Source organism: Tyto alba, unplaced genomic scaffold, assembly GCF_018691265.1.
Source record: "Tyto alba isolate M040663 unplaced genomic scaffold, T.alba_DEE_v4.0 Super-Scaffold_19, whole genome shotgun sequence".
Lineage (NCBI taxonomy): Eukaryota > Metazoa > Chordata > Aves > Strigiformes > Tytonidae > Tyto > Tyto alba.
In genome coordinates, this window is record NW_024881281.1 from 13408745 (window position 1) to 13430052 (window position 21308).

The 21308-nt window shown below is 51.5% G+C and overlaps 1 protein-coding gene across 1 annotated transcript; it reads left to right on the forward strand.

Annotated features, from left to right (window-relative positions):
* The first annotated feature begins 16564 nt into the window (after positions 1–16564).
* Positions 16565–18507, forward strand: LOC116958820 (olfactory receptor 14C36-like). The gene is made up of 2 exons (XM_033000930.2): positions 16565–17467; positions 18382–18507. Exons 1-2 carry the CDS (start codon positions 16565–16567, stop codon positions 18505–18507), a joined length of 1029 nt encoding a protein of 342 aa, XP_032856821.2.
* Positions 18508–21308: the final 2801 nt, after the last annotated feature.

Below are 21308 nucleotides of genomic sequence, written 5' to 3' on the forward strand. Positions count from 1 at the left end.
GACAATTGTCTTGTTTTCATTTAAGAGAACTGTGAAAGAGCTCCTATCTTCCACCTTGTTCTGGGCAGTGTTGTAATGGCTTTTAAGACCTCCAAGCAGCTGTCTCCCCACTGCTGGCCGGGCAGAAGGGACCTGGCAGCCAGCACCTGAGGGGACACCATGTGCTGCTGTGCTGCAGAGGCCCCTGCTCTGCCACCCCCGCAGTGCTGGAGGCAGGCGATGCCCTTCACCACCCCTCAGGTACTCTACCTGCCTGCCAGCTCCTGCTCCAGAAGGGACCCCATATGTCCTGGGACACACGGGTGTACTCCAGCTACCCCAGGGCAGTGGCCACCTCTGTGGAGAATGGAACCAAACCCTGAGTGTAGATTTCAGAAAAAAACTTGTAACTTCAGCATAAAAGAACTCAGTATAATAGTTGAGAAAGACTTCATTTCCAGCACTGCGAGGTTTTTAAGGAATTTGCATTATAGTTTTCCTAGTTTTTTAACAACAGCACCAAGGGTATGTACTAGCAAGCTGATCATGCTCTCTTGCTCTGTGGAAATATTTTTTTGCAGCCACTTATCACAGTAAATTTTCTTACCAATGGTTCAAATGGAGAAACATTGCACAGAAGGACTAATGTATTTATTTTGGCACATTGAATACCTCTACTACTGCCTCTCTCTCTTTTCTCCTTTCTCTGCCTATTTTAATTCCAATGAGTTCTTCAGGGGAAAGATTCCTTGCATCATAGAATAAGTCTTTTGGAAGATATCTGAGCATTGTCTTGCCTGAGACTTCTGCTCGAGGCAGGGTGAACTAGATGAGGTAGCTGAAAGGCTCCCCCAGCTTGCCATCATCCACAAAGGACATGAAGGTGAGCTCCATCCCATCATACAGGCAGATAATTAAGGCGTTCAACAGTGTTGGCCCAAGTGCTGGTCACCGAGGAATGTCATTATTGACTAGTTGCCAGGAAGACTCTGTACTACCAATGACACCTGGGCCTGGTCATCCAACAAAACTCCCACCCACCTCATTGTCCACTTCTTCAGCCCAGATAGCACCAATCTGGCTGTAAGGAGACCATGGGAGACCATGTCTAAGGCCCTGTTAAAGTCCAGGTACACAACATTGCCTACTTTCCCCTCCCATACACCTTCAGTAATCTTTTTCTTTTCTTTCAAGGGCCTGGAGATGTCTGCAGGAGGATTTACCCCAGCAACTTCCCAGGGACTGAGGTGAAAGTGGCCAGCCTGTAATTCTTGCAAACTTCTTTCCTGCCCTTCTTGAAGAGAAGTTTGATATTTGCTATTTCTGAGGAGCATTGAACTTCCCTGATTCTTCTGGATTTTCCAAGATGTTTGAGAAAGGTTCATGACAACAGTGGCCAGCCCCACCAACACCTCTCTGCCCCTTCCCACACTGAAATCCTTCTAAATTTTGCACATTTCCACAGGAATGAGCACATGCTTGTCCTTCTCCTCTGGTCCTGCTCACAAAAGAACCAGAAAGAATTTCTTCTGGCAGGCCCACAGATCTGATGGAGCCTCTGTGCAGCTCACAGCTTGCCTGAGATTTTTTCTCAGTGCCTTCCTTATCTCCCACCAAATTTCTGTTCCACAGAGTGTAGATGAGGTTACTGAGCAGGGGCATGAGGATCATGTAGAAAAAATGTTTTGTCATACATCTGAGGAGGGCTGTTGTCAGCATCACACAGTCAAGGATGAGGGTGTCGTAGCAAACATTGACACTAGTTTGGTGAGAGGAGCAGGTGGAGAAGACCTTCTGTCTGCCCATGCTGGATTGGAGAGCTGCCCCAGGCTGGCAGCTCTGAGGCACAGACAGGATGCCCGTGTGAAGACGAAGGCGAGGACTGGATCTCAGAAGAAGGCTGTGACAGCAAACAGCAGGAATGTCATGGTGTCACTGCTGGAGAGCTCCAGTGAAATCACAGAAGAGGTGGCCCACTCCACTGGGGCCACAGCACTGTATCTGGGACAGGAATGAGATGATGACCGTAGATGACATCAATACCCCTAGCCAGGGTACAACTGCCTTCTCAGCACAGACCTGCCAGTTTGGGAATCTTGCAGAGAGAAGTGGGTGGCACACAGCCCGGTACTGACCTTAGGATGTGGCCACCAGCGGGAAACAGCACGTGCAAAAGGTACCAAAACCAGCACTGACACTGCTGTGAGCAGAGGTGGTACCTACGAGGAATAACGTTTGCTTCTTTGTTAGTTGCTTCAATAAATTGTAAAGGAAGTTGAGAGAGGTGAAAGATGAAGGCATGTGTGCCTCTGAGTGTGTTCACACTCCCTAGATGTGCTCTGTGCCTTCTGAAAGGAGAGAAATGCCTTCTTCTGAAGGGCAGCATCGCTCATGCTTGCAGAACCCCTTCTGACTGCGCAGGTGAGATGCTCCCCAGGGCAGCTCCTTTCATTCTGTGCATTTGAAGGCAGGGGCCAGACAGCCAAGGAAGGGTGATGGAGCAGACAGAGGCATTTCCAATGAACCGGTGACACTTGACATTCCAGCGGTGGTCCAAGATCCATTCCCGACATGATTCCATCTGAGCCATGCTCCCCTTTTTGCTGTGCGTGTCAAATAGTGGGATTGGCGTTGCAGTTCACTCTTCTCTGTCACACTCTGTGGCCTTTTGCCTGGGAGATTTATTATTAAAACACTGACCTTAAACTGTACTTCCCTGTACTTCAGACACCATCTCATGGAGACAATTAGCAACTACATTTCTTCCTCCAAAAGATTCTTTTGTGAAGGAAATTCATATTTGGACCTTCACTGACTTGTTCTGTCATTTCAGCCTCATTACAATAACATTTCAGTACCTTGAAAGTCCTTGGAAAGTTAGAACACTTCAGCTGGTATGTTTAGGAATATTGCTTCAGCTGTAGGATCAGAAATGTAACCCACGTCAATGTGGTTGTGGATGGCATGGCCATGTGGGAGAACACGGGCAGGTATCTAGAGAACTTCTCACCTCCAGTGATCTGGAAATTCATTCCCACAGGATCCTGATGAAATGATTGAAATTTGGGAAAAATTCTGGTCCCTGGAGACCAGAAGCTCAGGTACAGGAACTGCAAGGAAAACCAAGAGCCAAAAAATCCTCCATCCAGGAAAGTTCCTGCTCCAGCATCCGTTGGGCCGAGCAGAAGAGCTGATCCTACTCTTGACCCTGATGAAAGAACCTTCTGCTTTGCAGTTGCGGAAATGAAGCAATAAAGACTCCGATCAGGACTTGAGGGGGCCTGTCTCTGGCCAGGTGGTGGAAAGGGACACCCGGGGTTCAGTGGGTGGGTTCAGCAGCCTGGCACGTCAGCCCCACGGGAGTCTAAAGCTCTGGTGGACACCAGGCACCATCAGGTTACAAAGCAGAGTCTGAAGCACCTCTCCCATGAGGACAGGCTGAAGGAATTGGAGGTGTTCAGCCTGGAGAAGAGAAGGTTCCGTGGAGACCTTCTAGTGGCTTTCCAGGACTTCAAGGTGGCCTGCAAGGAAGGTAGAGAGGGACTTTGTAGTATGGCCTGCTGTGACAGGACAAGTGGAAATGGTATTAAACTAAAAGTGGGCAGGTTTAGACCAGATAGAAGACTTTTTTATGCTGAGGGTGGTGAGACACTGGACCAGGTTGCCCAAAGAGCTGGTGGATACCCCATCCCTGGGAACATTCAAGGTCAAGTTGTATGGGGCTCTGAGCAATTGGATCTGGTGGAAGATGTTCCTTCGACTGGGTGACCTTTAAAGGTCCCTTCCAACCCAAACCACCCTGTGACTTAATGACCGTCAGGAAACTGGACATTTGACTCCTGCCTCCAGATCATTTCTAAAAACATTAAAAAGCAATAAAAGGGACAAAAATGGAGCCCTGAGGAACCCCGATGGTGACACCTTTCATGGCTGCACCTTCAAACTGGTGCAACCCCTGGTTTGAGATGAGCATTATGGGAAGTCCCACGAGAGGGACCGTCTGAAGCCATGAACATCCCGAGAAACAGAGCACGTGACGCAGCAATCCATCCAGAGGTGGCTTTGGTGCCCATCATCTCCATGCAACCCCTCACATCTGTCCTGAGTGACCACCTTCATGGGTGGAGCCCAAAGTCATAGACCAAATGAACTCCGTGGACATTTTATGGATATTTAATGGACATTTGAAGGGGATCTGGGAGAGCTAATAGGAGGATCCTGCTCCTCCACAGGTTGTCCATGTTCTGCAGCTTCCATGATGTTAATGGTATTGAAGAAGGGGTAGAGAACGTGCTGATTTAGGTTGGAATGCCTTTGTGGTAGATGGTATGGGGCGATGGTCGGTCCTATGTCACCCTGTGTCACCCTGCAACACCCCATAATGTCCCCTGGAGTCCCCTGGTGTCCCCCTCTTCAACCCCATGCCTCCAAGAGGGTGACACACAGGTGATAGAGGGTGACACGGGTGCTGTGAAGGCCAAAAGGGTGACATGTGGGGTGACAGTGTGAAACAAAGGGTGACATCTGGGTGACACGGGTGCTACAGAGTGACATGGGGTGGGGGAAGACAGGACATGGGTGACACCGGTGGGGACCACGGTTTCCAGCATGCCATGTGTTGTGGAACAGCCCTGTCACCCCACCTGGTGACACAGGTGGAGTTGAGGACAGTGTTGGGCTCCTGTATCTGACCGTGTCTTCTGCCAGCACCTCATGACCACCCCATGGTGAGCTCCTGTTGGCGGGGGGACCTCTTGTGTCACCCTGTGTCACCCCCTGGTGACGGGGGCAGGGAAGGGACAAAGCCAGAGCACCCAGTGTTGGTGGGACATGGAGAAGAAGAACCTGGGTGAGATCAAGGAGGTCTTGAGAACCCTGTGGAGGTGACGGGGACCCAAGGGGAGGGGACAGGCACCCAAGTGACCTTCTCCTCTCTCTTGGTCATCAAGAACCGGGCATGGGTAGACATGGACATATCATGGAGACCAACCTCTGGCTTCACGGTTGGTAACCTCACCACAGCATCCCATGAATGTCCTTGATGTTCTTCAAGGAATTGAGATGAATGAGGTGTTCAGCCCAGAAGAACTGCAGCTCATGGATGACCAGTGGGGGAGCAGGACCACCAAAGAGGGGCTACAACCTGACCATGAAGGGCCCCCACTGGAGCATGGCAGGAGCTAAAGCCCACGGAGAAACCATGATGAAGTAGAACAACACAAGAGGGGCCGCAACCCAGCCATGGAGATCCAATGGTGGAGCAGGGACACCCCATGGGGCTGAAGCCCAGGCAGATCCCATGGTGGGGCAGGACAAGCCCATGAGAGCTGCAGCCCATGGATAACCAATAGCGGAGCAGGAACACACCAGATCTGCAGCCCGTAGATGACCCATGGTGGAACACCAACACCATAAAGCCCATGGAGAACCCATGATGAAACAGGACGACTCAAGAGAGACTACAATCCAATTTAGAGGACCCGTGATAGAGCAAGTCCAACCAAGAGCAGCTGCAACCCAGTCACAGAGAACCCAGGGTGGAGCAGGGACCTCCTATGGGGAGTGAAGCCCTTGGAGATCCCATCCAAGAGGCACCGAAGCCCATGGAAAACCCATGATGAAGCAAGAACACCTGAGAACCGCAATCCATGGAGGACCCATGCTGGAGGGGGTCACCTCATGGAGGCTGAAGCTCCTGGAGTTGCCACCTTGGAGCAGGAGCCCCCCAGAGAAGACCAGGCAGGAGACACAATCCTGGGGTGGGCTCTGACCTTTAATAGGACCTGGGGGAGTACAAATTAGGGGTTTCCCCCACCACCATGTCCCCTTCCCCGCCTCAGCATCAATCCGTGGCCAAGGCAGGGAGGGGACAGTGCGTGTCCCCCAGCCCAAGCGGGTCCATGTGCCCCCCCGAAATCCAGCACTGAGGTTCCAAGCTGGGGATGAGGAGGAGATCAGCGGGGCAGGGAGACACACACACACTCAGAGACACACCCAAAATGGGTGTTTTGGGGGGGCTGAGGGACTCCAACTCCTCTCAAAAGGGGGGACATGGGGGGATGCCAAAAATACCCCCAAATAATTTCAGGGGGGCCCGGGCACGCCTTAGATGCCCCAAAATGGGGGTTTTCAGGGACTCATATTCTCACCACGTCCCCCCCCCCCCCCCCCCCCCCCCCCCCAAAATGTAGGATATGGGGGGAGAAACACAAAACCACCCTCAAAATAACTGGAGGGAGCCAGGAACCCCAAAATGGGAGGTTGAGGATGGCTCAGAGATCTCAACAACCCGACAGAATGGAAGACAGAGTGGGGGGAAGCAAAAAATTATTTAGGGGGAGCATTAACTGCCACCCCCAGCCCTTACAAAATGGGAGTTTGGAGGGGCTCTGTTGTCTTCTCGAAAATAATTGGGGTGACAGGAAACACTGTAGCCCCCCACAAATGGAGGCTTGTGGTTCAAACATGGCAAAACCCCCCTCAAAGTATTTGGCGGGGGACGGTTAGGGGACCCTGTAGCCCCTTCCAAAATGAGGATTCAGGTGACTCAAGGCCCCACAAAATGCTCATCCATCTCGAAGAGATTCCCCTCCTCAGCCACCATGATTGGGGGGACGGAGACATGAGTGACATCATAGGGTGGGAGCGCCGCCCCCTCGGGGATGTCATAACGCACCAGTGCTGTCACAACCCAGGGTTGGGGAATCCTCATCACAACTAAGTGAGACTCTGATACTGCAACTCCACTGCAGAACACTCCTCCCAACCCAACGGGCTCCCCTGTGATGTCATAAGTCCGCTCTCACACCACAGGGGTCCATTATGATGTCACAACACTGCTAGGGAGCCCCAAGAGCCCACTGTGACATCACAAACCCCGGTGCAGAACACCGAAGGTCCATTATGATGTCACAATTGTGACTGGAAACCCCACAGGGTCCTCTATGACATCACAAACATGGTGGAGAAACCCAAGGGTGCACTATGACATCAGGACCCTGGTGAGCAAACCCACTGAGTTTTCTGTGACAGCACAACCATCAGAGAAAACCCCACCCCACGTGGCTGCCTGATGACATCACAACCCAGCAGGACACCCCTCACCCTACGTGGATGTTGTGTGATGCCAGCACCCTGGTGGGGACACTCCACACCCCACGTGGTCCTCAGTGATGTCACAGCCCCAAAGGGAACCCTCATCTCACAGAGTTCCCCGTGACATCACTGCCCAGGAAGGGACCCTCCCACTCCAGTGATGTCACAAACCAACGGGGAACCACTCCCACCTTCAAGGATTCCCTATGATGTCACCACCATGGTGGAAACCCCCTGATGTCACAACTGTGGTGGGACGCCCATGTGTCCCCCCTGATAACGTCATGACTCCACAGGAACTCCCACCCTAGAAGTTTTCCAATGACATCCCTGCCCTGCTGAGGACACCCCACTCCACTTGGGTGCCCCGTTGCGGAGCCGCGGATGAACGACACGCTGAGATGGGTTCAGTGTGGGAGATAGAGCATCAATCAACGTGTGTGTATTGGTCCAGGGTACATATATTTATACAGACAATGATAATTATTATGCCTACTAGTCACTAGCTGATTGGCTTAAGCTCTAAAGGTCGTATTCGCACGGTCCACCTACTTGCAGTTAGCTTACAGCACAAGCTTCTCATAACACTAAGTTTCTCATGCTACTATTTCTGATTCCTGTTGACTTGTTTTTGATACACGACAGTACCGTAACACAGTGTTTCTCAGACCACCGTTACCATAACACTAGGTTTCTCAGACCACTATTCCTAATTCCCCTTAACCTGTTTTCGACACACCACGGTACACAGGGCTGAAGCGTCCTTGACATTCCTCCTGTATCAGCAGCTGCGAGCAGCTGCAGGCAAACCCTAGTGAGGCCCAGCATCAGCAGCTAGAGCAGGCTCTGATCATACAATTGCTCGGTGGGCTCAGGACCCTTGTCTCTGAGCCATTCTCCAACAATTCCCCCTTTTTCTTTTTGTATGAGCAAAGCCTGCCCTAACGTTCGTTCAAAGATTTTCTTAATACATGACAAGGCACAACTTAGGCATGCAGGCTTACAATCTACTGGCTAAAGGCACAGGACCCTTGTCTCTGAGCCATTCTCCAACACCCCGTGACATCACAACTGAGACGCGGACGCCACCACCCAACATGTCTCCCTGATGACATCACCAAACAAATAACGAAATGCCAAAAAAACCCTACAAAGGGTAAAAGGGACAGATAAAGAAAGGTTAGTCCCGGCCTTTCCTGAGGTACAGTGGAAGCCAAATAGGCTACTGGGCACCTTATTCATCTAAAGTAGCCCAGATTCCAAGAGTTTCCTCAGGGCACTCTTGATCTCCTGGTTCCTCATGCTGTAGATGAGGGGGTTCACTGCTGGAGGCACCACCGAGTACAGAAATGACATGACCAGGTCCAGGGATGACGAGGAGGTGGAGGGGGGCTTCAGGTAGGCAAAGATGCCAGTGCTGATAAACAGGGAGACCACGGCCAGGTGAGGGAGGCATGTGGAAAAGGCTTTGTGCCGTCCCTGCTCAGAGGGGATCCTCAGCACAGCCCTGAAGATCTGAATGTAGGGAAAAAGAATCATAACAAAACAAACCAAAAAAAAGACAAAACAAAGACGCTGTCCTGGTTTAGGCCCAGCTGGCAACAAAACACCGCGTGGCTGCTCCCTCAGCCCTCGCCTGCAGTGGGATGGGGACGAGAATTGGAAAAAAAAATGTAAAACCCCATGAGTTGAGATAAGGATGGTTTAATAGAAAACACAAGAAGAGAAAAAAAACAATGACAACAATACTGATAAAAATAATATATGAAATGAGAGATGCACAACACAATTGCTCACCACTCGGCAGTCTGCGCTCAGCCCCTCTCCGAGTGGTGATCACCCCCCAACCCCCAGCCAGCTCCTCTAGTTATATACTGATCATGACGTCAGCATGACATCGAATATCCCCTGGGCTGGTTGGGGTCACTTGTCCTGGCTGTGCCCCCTCTTAGCTCCTGCTGAAAATTAATCCGAGCCTAGGCGAGTCCAGGACACCAAGGCAGGAACCCAGAGAGCCCAGAGAGTTCCCGGGGTGGAGGAGCCCTTATCCCCAGTGATTCAGCCCACCTGCACTGGGATGCATTGTTCCTGAAGGTGCTGCCAGGGGAAGGGTGCCCCACATTCACTGCTCTCTGTAAAGCACATCCCGAGTGGATGGCTGAGAGACAGCTGGGAGAGAGCTGAGCAATGGAGATCGATCCCTAAGATATAAGCAGGATGCAGAAAGAGACAGAGATTAAGAGGGTTGAGAAAATAAGGGGCGTGTATTGGCACACTGACCCCGTACTCTTGGCCCAAACCCCTTCATGCCCAATGAGGTGTGAGGGTGCCCATGAGCTGATGCCCCACAGCTCTGGCTCTGCACTGACGGTCACGCTGCCTCTGTCTCTGCTCAGCAGTGCCAAGGACGCAGAGAAGGCATCCAGAGGAAAGAGTGAGCTGCAATAAGAAGACACGCAGGATAGGGCTGTACCCAGACACATGGTCTCAGTTCCTAGTGGCCACTCTGCAGAATGCTACTGGCACACTAACCACACCTGCCTCGCAGATCTGGCACCTCCCTGTAATCCCCAGCAGGATGGGACACCTGTTGCTCTGAGGGTAATGGAGAATGAAAGGCAAGGCCTGGGTGCCACCCTCTGCCTCTTTCCACTCCATCAGCCCCTTTCCAGTTGTGCCTGCAGACCCTGACCCATCACTCAGTCACTGCTCGGCCCTTGCCCTCTTCTCTCAGCATCTCCTTCTGGGAGTCTTCAGCAGCACCTGAACGTCACCAGCTCTGAAGTGCCTCCTGGGTTTAGCTCTCTCTGTGCTCAGTTCTCCTTTGAGCTTGGTTCTCCTTTGCTCCAACTTGTCACCAATGGGTGATTTAGATCGCTTCAAGAACCACTGTCAAAGGAAAAGTGTCCCAGCTCCGCGGGAGCCAGGCTGCCTGGCATGGAGAGCTCAAAGAAGGCTCACTTAGGCTGCCATGTTTATGGGGTAGTGGTTGGCTTGGAGCCAAATTACCTGCAATGGGCAAGGTGTGCATGAGACTTCTGCTACCAAAAACTGTTGTTGTTCCCCGATCAATGAGTCTTGGAAAAGCCGCTCGCTATTCATGTGGTAATCACGTGATCAGTGTTCCAAGATCATCTGCATCCATGCTCACTGTGTCCCTCTGCTCCTTTGTGGATTTTCAGAGCACAGACTGAATGTAGAGGAGTTCTTGGCCCACTCACAGCTTAGGCCTTTACCTCCTTTGGAACCCATACCAAACTACTGCTAGTCTGCTCAAGGGGTCGAGTGCATCCGTCACAGGCTTTAGGTCAAGTGGAACAAGAGGGCGTGATACCTTTCAGCTCTGTTGACTTGCACCTCATGACAAGTGAACTCCCCTGTCTCTCAACTGAAAGAGAAGGGAGAAAGAGACCCTGGGATGTCATTTAGGGTAAGCAACTGCACAGAGCATGGTCTCCCGTGAAGTCAGACTTGGTGGTCAGAGCTGTGTCCAGTGGAGTCTTGAAAACCTCCAAGGATGGACATTCCATAACCTGCCTGGGCAACTTGGTCCAATGTCTGTCTGTCCTCAAGGTCAATGTTCTTCCTGGTCCAGACCAGAATCTTCCCTGTTTCAGGTTATGATCATGTCTTCTGTCTTTGTGACGTGCACCTCTGTAAACAGCCCAGCTCTGTCTTTTCAGTAAGCTCCTCTTAGGTTCTGGAAGGCTTCAGGTGCATTCTTTTTAAGTTGTCTCTTCACCAGGCTAAACAAGACCCTTTTCCTCAGCTTGTCCTCACGGCTCATGTGGTCTATCCCCCTGACCATCTTAGTGTCTCTGCTGAGTTCATGACAGTTTCCAAGTATCCTTCTTGTGCAGGGGTACTGGGGTGCCAGATGCACTATTCTGGATACGATATAATGAGTGCGGCTCTAATGAGTCTGCCTAGTGCCCACTGTCCTGTTGGTACAACCCCAAGTGCTGTTAGCTGTCCGTGCCATCAGGACTCACTGCTGAATCAAGTCAGACCTACTGCTCACCATGGTCTGCAGATCCTCTTCAGCAGAGTTGCTACCTAGTCAGTCAGTGTCCTCTGTCTGTCACCATTGTAGAGGGTTGATGTGCCCCATGTTTCCTTCTGTCAGGACAGATCAGGTCATTTCTTTCTGGCCTACTCCTCCAACACCAGAGCATTGCTGTCTAGCTCCCTTGAAATGGCAGTCTGTCCCTTGAACAAATTGACTTCATCCCTCCAGTTTTGGGTCATCCAGAAACTTGATGAGGTCCATCCTGTGTACTTCTCAGGTCATTGGTAAAGCTACTAAGGAGGAGAGGTATCAGAGCAGACTTCCAAAGAGTTCTGGTTTTAGCTGGACTTTGGGCAGAGTATGGACCATTCCCCAGTACCCTTTGGGACCACTAATCCAGACAGTTTTTCTTCCCGTCTTGTACACCATCCAGGCCATAAAGTCCCAAGTTGGATACAAGGATTTCTGAGGACCAGAAGGGTCAGAGACACTCTTTCTCCAGGCCTTCAGACCGAGATGACACTGGTAACTCAGGGGGTCAAATGTTCATCTCAGGTAGTTGTAATTGTCTCCACAGAAGCCATTTGCAGTGAGTCAGTCTCCTGAATTAAAAGCAGGAGATACTTTCAATGTAGAATTTCTCTGAGCTGACTGAAACTGGTTTTGTCTTCAGTTCCCTGGCAGCCCACAGAACTTGTACCAGCCTCCTGGATACATGACAGAAAGACTTGAAGTGGATCACCATAGTTCTTTGTTCACTTATGAAACAAAAAAGGCCCAAACAATAGGCCTCAAAGCACAGTTGACTTCTGAGTGAATTCCCTGACCAGCAACCAGCATCTTATCAGCATGAAATGCAACCCTGGGAACAATCCCTGAAAAGTGTAAGTAAAGAACGGGAAGTAACTATAAATCCCAAATGTAAAGAAAAATGGAAACTCCTCAGACATGCCCAGATCCTGGCCAGATCCATCCACGCCTGAGTGAGGCATGTCAATCTACCAGCTATCTCCCATGCATTTTGTATAGACTTGTTTGTTAAACTGCATAAAAGCCGGGCCCTCTCACAGCACAGACGCAGACCTCCCCTACGAGCGGACGCCCTGCGTGGGACTTCCCAGCTGCCGGGAAAGGCTCTGCGACCCTTCGCTGTGACGGGGCTCCCCAGCTGATGCACAGATCTGGATGATGGTAAAGTAGGAGGGCAACTGGTAATGGATCTTTCTTAATCACTATAGCCAGCTTTACGTAGTAATGACTAGGTGCATTACCTTGCTTATTTTTTCTGCTGCTTTAAAGTAAAGTAAAATAAGCCTATTTCTTTAGCTTGGTGTCTGTGTCCTTTGTGTTAACCCCATCAATTGGCAAAACAACTTATTAAAGTGCGCAAAGTAGACGTCAAAGCTTCTTTTCTTTATTTATGTGCATTTTCAGTTCAGTCACTGAAAATTAATGTAATCCATTATTCATCCAGCTCAAGGGCCAAGGGGATGAATAGATATGTAGGGGATTCTTATCGACAGAAGGAACCGTGGTGTCCATATCCATTACTGGGAGGAGAACCTGGTCCTCAGGCCATGCTGCTCATAGAGTGTAACTACTATGTCTCTGTTACTGCCTTTTTACAGGAGATGTGGTGACTTGAAGGCTGGAATTGCATGAAGATGCAGCTACTGTAGCACAAGATGACAGTGGGGAAGTGAGAGGAGTCTGTACAGAATGTCTTCTGCCACGAGAAAGCTGAGGGCTATGTAAGGATGGTGTTCATGGTGTAAAGGTAGGATGTTGCTGTCATGCCCGGTGAGCCAAGGAGCATAATAGATGAGGCCATGAAGGTGACCAGCTCAACAATCGGTGTTTCTGCACAAGACAGTTTGATCAAAAGCACACTGTCACAGAAGATATGGTCCACACAATTGGCATTGCAGAAGGGCACCCTGGCAGCCAGGACAGTGGAGGCAATGGTGTCTAGGAATCCCGAAGTCCACAAGCCCAACGGTAGCTGAAAACAAAGGTGACTGCTCATGAACATGGAGTACTGAAGAGGGTGACACAAGGCCACAGAACAGTCATAGGTCATGACAGCCAGAAGGACAAACTCGAGGTAGCCCAGAGGAGAGTAGAAGTAGCACTGAGTTCAGCAGCTTGGGTAGGAAGGGGTGTTGCTGCCCATCAGCAACTTTCCTCTGGCTTTGGATACAACGGATGTTGTGATGAAGATCTCCAGACAGGAGAGGTTACAGAGGAAAAGGTACCTGGGCCTGTAGAGGTCTCTGTCAGCAAGGACGAGGGAAACAATCAGCTAGTTTCCCACTAAGGTCACCAGGTACAAAGCCAGGAGAGTAATTGCCATTAGGTGTTCCTGATGGTGGAGGGAGGAGTAGCCAAAGAGAAGGAACTCTGTGACGGTCGTATGGTTCAACGTCTCAGCATCCGAGCTGCAATGAGTCAGGGCAGATGGTGACTGTGGGAAACAGCTTCAGGAGGTTAAAAGAAGATGAGACAGAGCAAAAGAATGTAGAAGGATAAGACATTCATACAGAGATTGAAAGGAGAACAAAAGAGAGGAGAGGAGAATTAGCCTAGTGCAAGAAGGCATCATTTTATGCACCAAACTTAGTATGGGGGTTAGAGTAGGAATCCACTGTAAACTGTATGTAAGTTCTTGTATTTGAGCTCTTTCCCCAAGAGTCACTTCAGAGTCAATGGAGAAAAAATAGAGATTTCTCACTTGTTTTTACTGTAGTTTATTTAAACATGTATTTTAGGCTGATCGAAAATTTATTGTAGTGAAATGGAAAACACGTCAGCGAAGTGGCTTTAGCCTTTTGATTAGGACAGAAACAGGGAGAAGGCGGCATGAAGATGGTGACAAACGCAGAGGTGTGTGGGAAGTAAAGGCAAGCAGGAGAGTTAGAGAAGAGGGAAGTTTTATTCCCTGGAAAGGGTTTGGTTTTCAAGGAAAACCAAAGCCCAACAGAGAAAAGAAAAACATGCTGTGTTTAAAATTATTCTGCTTTAAAGACTGTTTTTCCATCCACGGTTGACCTTTGACAGGTAGAACAGAAAAATTATAATGATTCTTCCTCAGCCAGTGACAACTTTCCACAGGGCACTTCACCTCACGGGTTTCTCAGTCACCCTTATCAGGCAGATGTTCCCAATGCACTCCAAAACCCTCCTGCATGGCTTGCACCTCACTATATTGCTTTTAATGTTTGCATGCAGCTGGTTCATCTTGACTGGGGCGTCTCTCACAAGAGAACAGTACGAGGAGTTGCAGGGCACTGCCAATACCCCTCCTGGAGGAACTGTGGCTTCTTGGGGATCTGGTACTGATAAAGCTGTAGGTCTGGGCCCAGAGGGGAAGCACCCCTTTGTGAGGGAGCTGCAGGAACACATTTAGCTCTACCTGGGGATGGACAGTGAGTCATCTGGGAGCTGAGGGGTCAACAGGAGAGGGGAGAACATCATAGGCACCACTGCGGTGAGTGGATGTCTGCTACAGATCTCCTGATCAGGAAGAGGAAGTAGATGGGGCCTTCTTCAGACACCTCCTCTCTGCTGACATCCCACCTGATCCGTACAGCAGTCGAGTCTCATTGCCAGCCCTTCCCAACCTGGGAGCTTGGGAGGTATTGTACAGTAGTCCTGCTCTTCGCATTGCTCATCCCCATTTAATACTACCCCAGGAAGACTCCTGAGCAATGTGAGAGGGACAGGATCTCCCATCCCAGGGGCTGGAGGTCAGCAATTTGCCCTTTCTCTTAACATAACACATCCATGTTCACACAGAATTTCTTCTTTTCAATGGCATTTGTCTACCGGACATAATTTTCTCTAGTTTTCTGATCTAACCAGCACCTGGGGAGTTTTTGTCAATAGTGTCCTCATTGGGAGCCATTAACAGTGCAGGAAACTTTGGAGTTTGTATCTGATACTGACTCCTTGAGAGGTTTCATCACCTACCTCTCAGTGCCTGAGGTCCATGGAGTTGGCACCAAACCCTCCTGGGGGGTCATTAAACTGCCTTGGGCTGTTGCTGTGGTGCTGAGCTGGGCCGGGCTCCTGGGCCGCAGGGAGCTCCTGGCAAGTGGGCAGCGCTGCAGAGAGACAGCTCTGCCCAGGAGCAGCTCCTCTGCAAAGCGCAGCAGGGCTGGGGGCACTGCCTGCAGGCACCCAGGGCAGAGCAGCGGGGCACACACAGCTTCAAGGCAGCCTGGGCTGGGAGGCTGCTGAGAGCTCCAAGGAGGAGAAAGCGTCCGGGCCCTGGCCACAGTAAGTCTGGGGGTGCAGGGCAATGCAGCTGCAGCTCAGGGAGGGATCTGGGGAAGGCAGCAGAGCCGCCAGGAATCTGCCTCCTGCCTAGAGGAGGAGGAGGAGGAGGAGGAGGTGCTCCCGAGCAGGGCTTCCCTGGTGCCCCCTGCGAGGGCCAGGGCATGAGAGCTGCCTTCTGGCGGGGCCGGCTGCAGGGGTGTGCAGCCGGGTGTGCAGGCAGGGGTGCCCAGGGCTGTCCATCCCAGCACGGTCCCTGCACCCCAGGGGGCTGTGTGCTGGGGCAGGGACTCTGCCGCCTGCCAGGGTCAGCACTCGGCCTGCCTGGGGAGCTCCCCACGGCGCTGTGGGGAGAAGCTGTGGGGGGAAGGAGAGACCCCCGCCGGGGCAGGGTCCTTCTGCTCTCCAGAGGCTGCTGCGTGGATCAGGGATGCTCACAGCTCCAGATCAGCACCAAGACACTGAGAGAGGCAGGTTTTTAAAAGGAAAGTTAAGGCAGGACCTACCTAAAAGATGGGGACATTTCCAGGGTCTATGAGCTCAGCTTTCTTCTAAGGGAAAGGGAAAGGAGCTGTCAACTTTGAAGAAGGCACTGACACTCCAGAACCGCTATACTATGGGATCAATAGAACTGCCAGAAACCTCATAAACTGCCTCATCTGTTCCTATACCTACAACTGCACCAGTATCTCCTTTGCTTGGAGAATCAATGCTTATCTCATCTACTCCTTAGGACTTGCACACACAGAGCTGCCCCTGGGCAGTGTCCTCATGCCAGGAGGGGTCTGCAGGGAAGGGCTGAGCACACAGAGAGTGGGTGGGGGCTGGCAGCACTGATAGGGAAGTGACATCAGGACAGAGAAGTGGCTCTTGGCAGGCACAACTCCAGACAGCAGACAGTCAGATAAACCCCCTTCATTCTCCTGACTCTGCACTAGGGTACAGGGACTCTTTTTGTGTGTCAGGGCTGCCCTGTGTTCAGTCTGAGTACAATGTAAAAGATGAGGATTTCTGCACATTCAAAGCATGTGCCTTCAGCACCAACAGAAACCTGAGCTCACCCAATTGGATTGAATGAATTTCCCCCCAAAGAACAAGAAATAACTTTGAAGTGACTTTTTGGGAAATAATATAAGATTCCATAAAAGAAATCTGTCCTAAATTGTCAATGTCTTCTCTTTCAATGCCCTTCCCTGCAGTGAGCAAATGTCTAACAGCAGCTCCATCACCGAGTTCCTCCTCCAGACATTTTCAGACAGATGGGAGCTGCAGCTCTTGCACTTCTGGATCTTCCTGGGCATCTACCTGGCTGCCCTCCTGGGCAACAGCCTCATCATCACCGCCATCACCTGTGACCACCACCTCCACACCCCCATGTACTTCTTCCTCCTCAACCTCTCCGTCCTCGACCTGGGCTCCATCTCTACCACTGTTCCCAAAGCCATGGCCAATTCCCTCTGGGACACCAGGGACATCTCCTACTTGGGATGTGCTGCACAGGTATTTCTGTTTGTTTTTTTCATTTCAGCAGAGTTTTATCTTCTCACCATCATGGCCTATGACCGCTACGTTGCCATCTGCCAACCCCTGCACTACGGGACCCTCCTGGGCAGCAGAGCTTGTGTCCACATGGCAGCAGCTGCCTGGGGCACTGGGCTGCTCAATTCTCTCCTGCACACTGCCACCACATTTTCCCTACCCCTCTGCCAAGGCAATGCTGTGGACCAGTTCTTCTGTGAAATCCCCAAGATCCTCAAGCTCTCCTGCTCAGACTCCTACCTCAGGGAACTTGCCATAATTATGGTTACTGCCTGCTTATTTTTTTTTTGTTTCATTTTCATCATGTTGTCCTATGTGCAGATCTTCAGGGCCGTGCTGAGGATCCCCTCTGAGCAGGGACGGCACAAAGCCTTTTCCACGTGCCTCCCTCACCTGGCAGTCATCTCCCTTTATTTCAGCACTGCCATGTTTGCCTACCTGAAGCCCTCCTCCATTTTCTCCTCATCCCTGGACCTGGTCGTGTCCTTTCTGTACTCAGTGGTGCCTCCAGCAGTGAACCCCCTCATCTACAGCATGAGGAACAAGGACATCAAGGATGCCCTGAGGAAAGTATGTGAATACAAATTATTCCAGCATTGATAATTTGACCACCATCGTCATATAATTCCCAGGAATTCAGTAAAATCTCATCCTATCTTTTGTTCTTCTATTTCATTATTTTCTATTTGTTTGTTAAACATAATATTAACTGTAATTATGTATTACTCACACAACTTCTTCTTAGTCTTAGAACTGTTTTTTTCTGTCTATTAAACCTAATGTACATAAGGAATCAGACTCTTTGCATAGCCAAAACACAGTCATATGCCTCCCCTCTCATCTCTCAGCTCTCCTCTGGAGCTTGGGGCCCAGCCCCAGCAGGCAGAAGGGGTTCAGGAGTCCAGGGCCCAGCTGCCCCATGGAGGAGCAGCTCCCATGGCCTCGGTGCCTTGGTGAACACTGCCTCTCTGCTGTTTGGAAGTTGAGCTGCTGCTTCCCTGGAGCCACGGCCAAGGACAGCAGCAGGACGTGGCCTTTGCAGTGCTGGGCTCTCCTCACTTCCACACCGTCCCACTGTGCCCTGGCATTTGTGTCACCCCCAAGCTCTTGTGTAGCTTCTGACAGTCCCCATGTGTCCACAGTGACATCCCTGTGGCTGCAGGCAGGAGCAGGCCATGGGAAGCATGGTGTCAGAGCTAACCTCCATGCCAGCACCCCATAACCAAAGGGGCTCCTCAGGGCAGGGACAGAAGGCTGGACACCTCTTCCAAAGCTGGTGATGGGAATACACCAAGGAACTGCTCTTCAAAAGGACTTCTGCTCTTCTAAGATTCTTAATGGCTTCTGGGACATAAGCTCAGTGTCCCAAGGTTACCTGTTAGGGACCAAGTGGTGGACAAAACCTCCCTTCTTGATTATGTATTTCCATGCAGGCATAACTGGTCTTTGATTTTTTGACAACAACCTTCCTGTTGCTATCCCAGCTACAGGGGCTGATGGCTGATGCCATCCTGGAGAGGTACTGGGAGTTTCCAGGAGAGCTCAAGTGTTCTTCAGGAACGATGTGTGAGTGTGCATGGGAAGTGAGTGGTACCTTCTACAGTGAGTAACCATCCAAGGAGGAGTCTCCTGGAGGAAAATGTGAACCTGTGGACACCATGGGCTAACAAGGGACCTGAAATTCCAGGAGAATTTGTGAGGAGCCAGGAGGCAAAGGGACAGCAGACTGGAGAGTGGTTCAAGACACTCTCTTGGAAAGCCCTTGGGCTGGATCGAGTGCAGCCCTCCCTTGACTTTTGTGCCATATGCCATGGTCCTGCCCAGTCCCGTCCTTGGAACTTGAGCCATCAAAGGAAGATGGAAAGGGCCTCAGGAGGAGGGAACCGAGTCTGGCTGGATCTATTTTGCACCGCCACTAGCACAGCCAGTGGAGGGTCACCTGGTGTCCCCAGGGCACCATAGTCCTCTTGCTCTGCAGAGCAGCACCACCAGCTTGGGGTCCTGCAGGGAGCCAGCAATGGCTGGGCAGGCCAGCATGGACATGGTCATGTGTAGGAAGGCTCTCTAGGGAGCAGGGATGGCTCTGGAGAAGAGCAAGGGAGCATTTATTTGACTGCAGGGAGGCATCCATGAAAAAAAGAAACCTTTTTAAGCATGCACCTTCTTGCAGCAGGATGGTCTGTCACTGTTCCTGTCACTGTTCCTGGACATTTGTGCTGGCCTGGGAGCAGAGAAGCTGGCTCTGAGAGGGCAGAGTCAGTCTGTGGGGGCATCTCCTGGACCTGAGACCAGGAGTTCTGCACTTTCACTGACCTCCATTGCCTCGTGCCATGGTGAGCCTCCATCCCTGGGGTGCTGGGGAGGAGAGAGCCCTCTCTGCCCCCAAGCAGCTGCTGTGCCCTTCAGAGGGTCTGGGGCTGTGGGGTGAGTGCCCAGAGCTCTGCAGCACCCTGAAGTCTAGACTGGGCTTCTCTGTGGGGCTGAGGTGGGGAGCAGGCAGGGGAGATGGGGAGAGCTGGGGAGGGGCTGCTCTGCGCTGGAATTCCTGGCAAAGGACACCACCAATTTTGACTGAGCTGTGTGACCATGCCAGGGGAGGACACGCTCCAGTGGGTGTGTGGGACAGAGCCCAGTCTTCTGGAAGGTAGCTCAGACATGCAGGTGTAGGAGACAGGAGGCTGTTCTGTGCCCTTGGTGGCATGGACAGACGGACAAGGTGTCCCAGGGCATTGATCACCCCACAATCTCCCATTGGCCATTTCCAGATTTGGCCAGTTGATCCAGTTTATGGGTGTTTTTGCTCTGTGGCCATCTCCTTCCTCCTGCTGGTCCTGGTGCCCATGTCAGGGGAAGAGCCAGCCCTGCCCCAGCCTCTCTTCTTGCCCAGACCTTGGCATACCCCAGAGCAGGGCTGTCTGTGAACCCTTGTGTGGGACACGGCTGGGGCTTGGGAGGCAGTGGGAAATGGGTGGGTTGCAAAAGCATGATGGCTGGTAGGGATGGACGCTGAGATCATGTCTAGGGGATCCCGTGGGGGATGTTTCCTCACTACAAATACACCCTGTCCTGTGCAGTGTCAGTTGAGGGGGGACTGTGGGGGCCTGTGTTGGGCAGTGGGGCTGCACTGGTGCAGGGATAGGTCATGGGTGGGAGCCACAGCCCAATGCTCAGGAAGTGGAAGCAAGGACAGGCGATGAAGGAGGAATTTAGAAATATGTTCTGAGCATGAGGGTATGTGTTTAGGAAAGCCAAAGCTCCCTTGGAGCTGATGGGGTCTGCAGGCAACATCCAGAGCCAAATGAAGAGCTTCAGTCCCTGCGTTCGCAGTAAAAGGCTGAACAAGGAACATGCCAGTTGCTGCTGAATGGGGAGGGGGTTTCACAGCAGCAGAGACAGGTGGGGATGAGTGAGTCAACACCTTCTTTGTTTTAGGCCTTACTAAAAAGGTCTCCCAGGCCTCTGCTCAGTGACAGGGCTCCTCTTGACAGGCTTCCTCAGCCTGGAGAAGGGATGGCTGAGGGGTACGTCGTAGCAAGGGGGGCCTCACCTTCCTCCCCATGAGGCTAGCCAAGCCTTGGAACAAGCACTGGCCACCCTGAGTGGCTGTGAAGTCCTCTATCCGTACAGGTTTTTGAGACCCGGATGGACCAAGCTCTAGGAAGCCAAGTGTCACCATATACCTGACCCTACTTTGAGCAGAGGGTTTTCCCATAGACCTTCTGAGGTCTATGCTGAGCCTCTGTGATCTTAACCTATGATGTCCTGTCTGATATCTGATCAGCTGATGACACAACAGATGTTTAGGGGGCCCGGATTCTCCTGTGTTTACATGATCAGCTAAGGCAAGTCAGGTGAACGTCTCCTCCACTCCACTGACTGCAAGGGGAGCTTGGAGGCACTGCTGCAGGCAGCTCTACATTACCACTGAAGCTCACTGCATCCAGCTTTAACACCCTCAAAGGCCATGGTCTGCACCCTGAAGCTCCTGCACATAGGGTTTGGGAATCAGGGAAGCTGAATGACACCTCTGACTTACATCCAATCCCAGTGTTCGTGGACAGCAAGGAGTTTCTGGTGTATTCCCAGTTCATGTGGACTCCACCCGCAGATGGGATTTGTCTCCCTTTGTTTCAGACAACCACTGTTTGGGTGTCTCTCCACTCTTGCTCATACGGGCTCTTCTTCCAGTTGACAGTGGGACTTCAGCCTCCTCTACTGTAATTTGCCCTCACAGCACTTTTAAATCACTTGGTTCCTTTGCACAGGTTCTTGGCTTCCAGGAACCTGATCAGCCCTCGCACAGCCTGGCTACTGGCTCACTGCTGGGCACTTCTCTCTGGGTGAGCCCCCTCCAAGGTGAAGTCCCAGGTGTGGTTCTGAGGTGACAAGTTGCTCGGTGCCAGGTGTGCTC

Coding starts and splice junctions, on each gene's coding strand:
- LOC116958820 (XM_033000930.2), top strand. CDS start 16,565: ATGTCTAACAGCAGCTCCATCACCGAGTTCCTCCTCCAGACATTTTCA. Junction 17,468..18,381: donor TCAAGGATGCCCTGAGGAAA/GTATGTGAATAC, acceptor TTGCTATCCCAG/CTACAGGGGCTGATGGCTGA.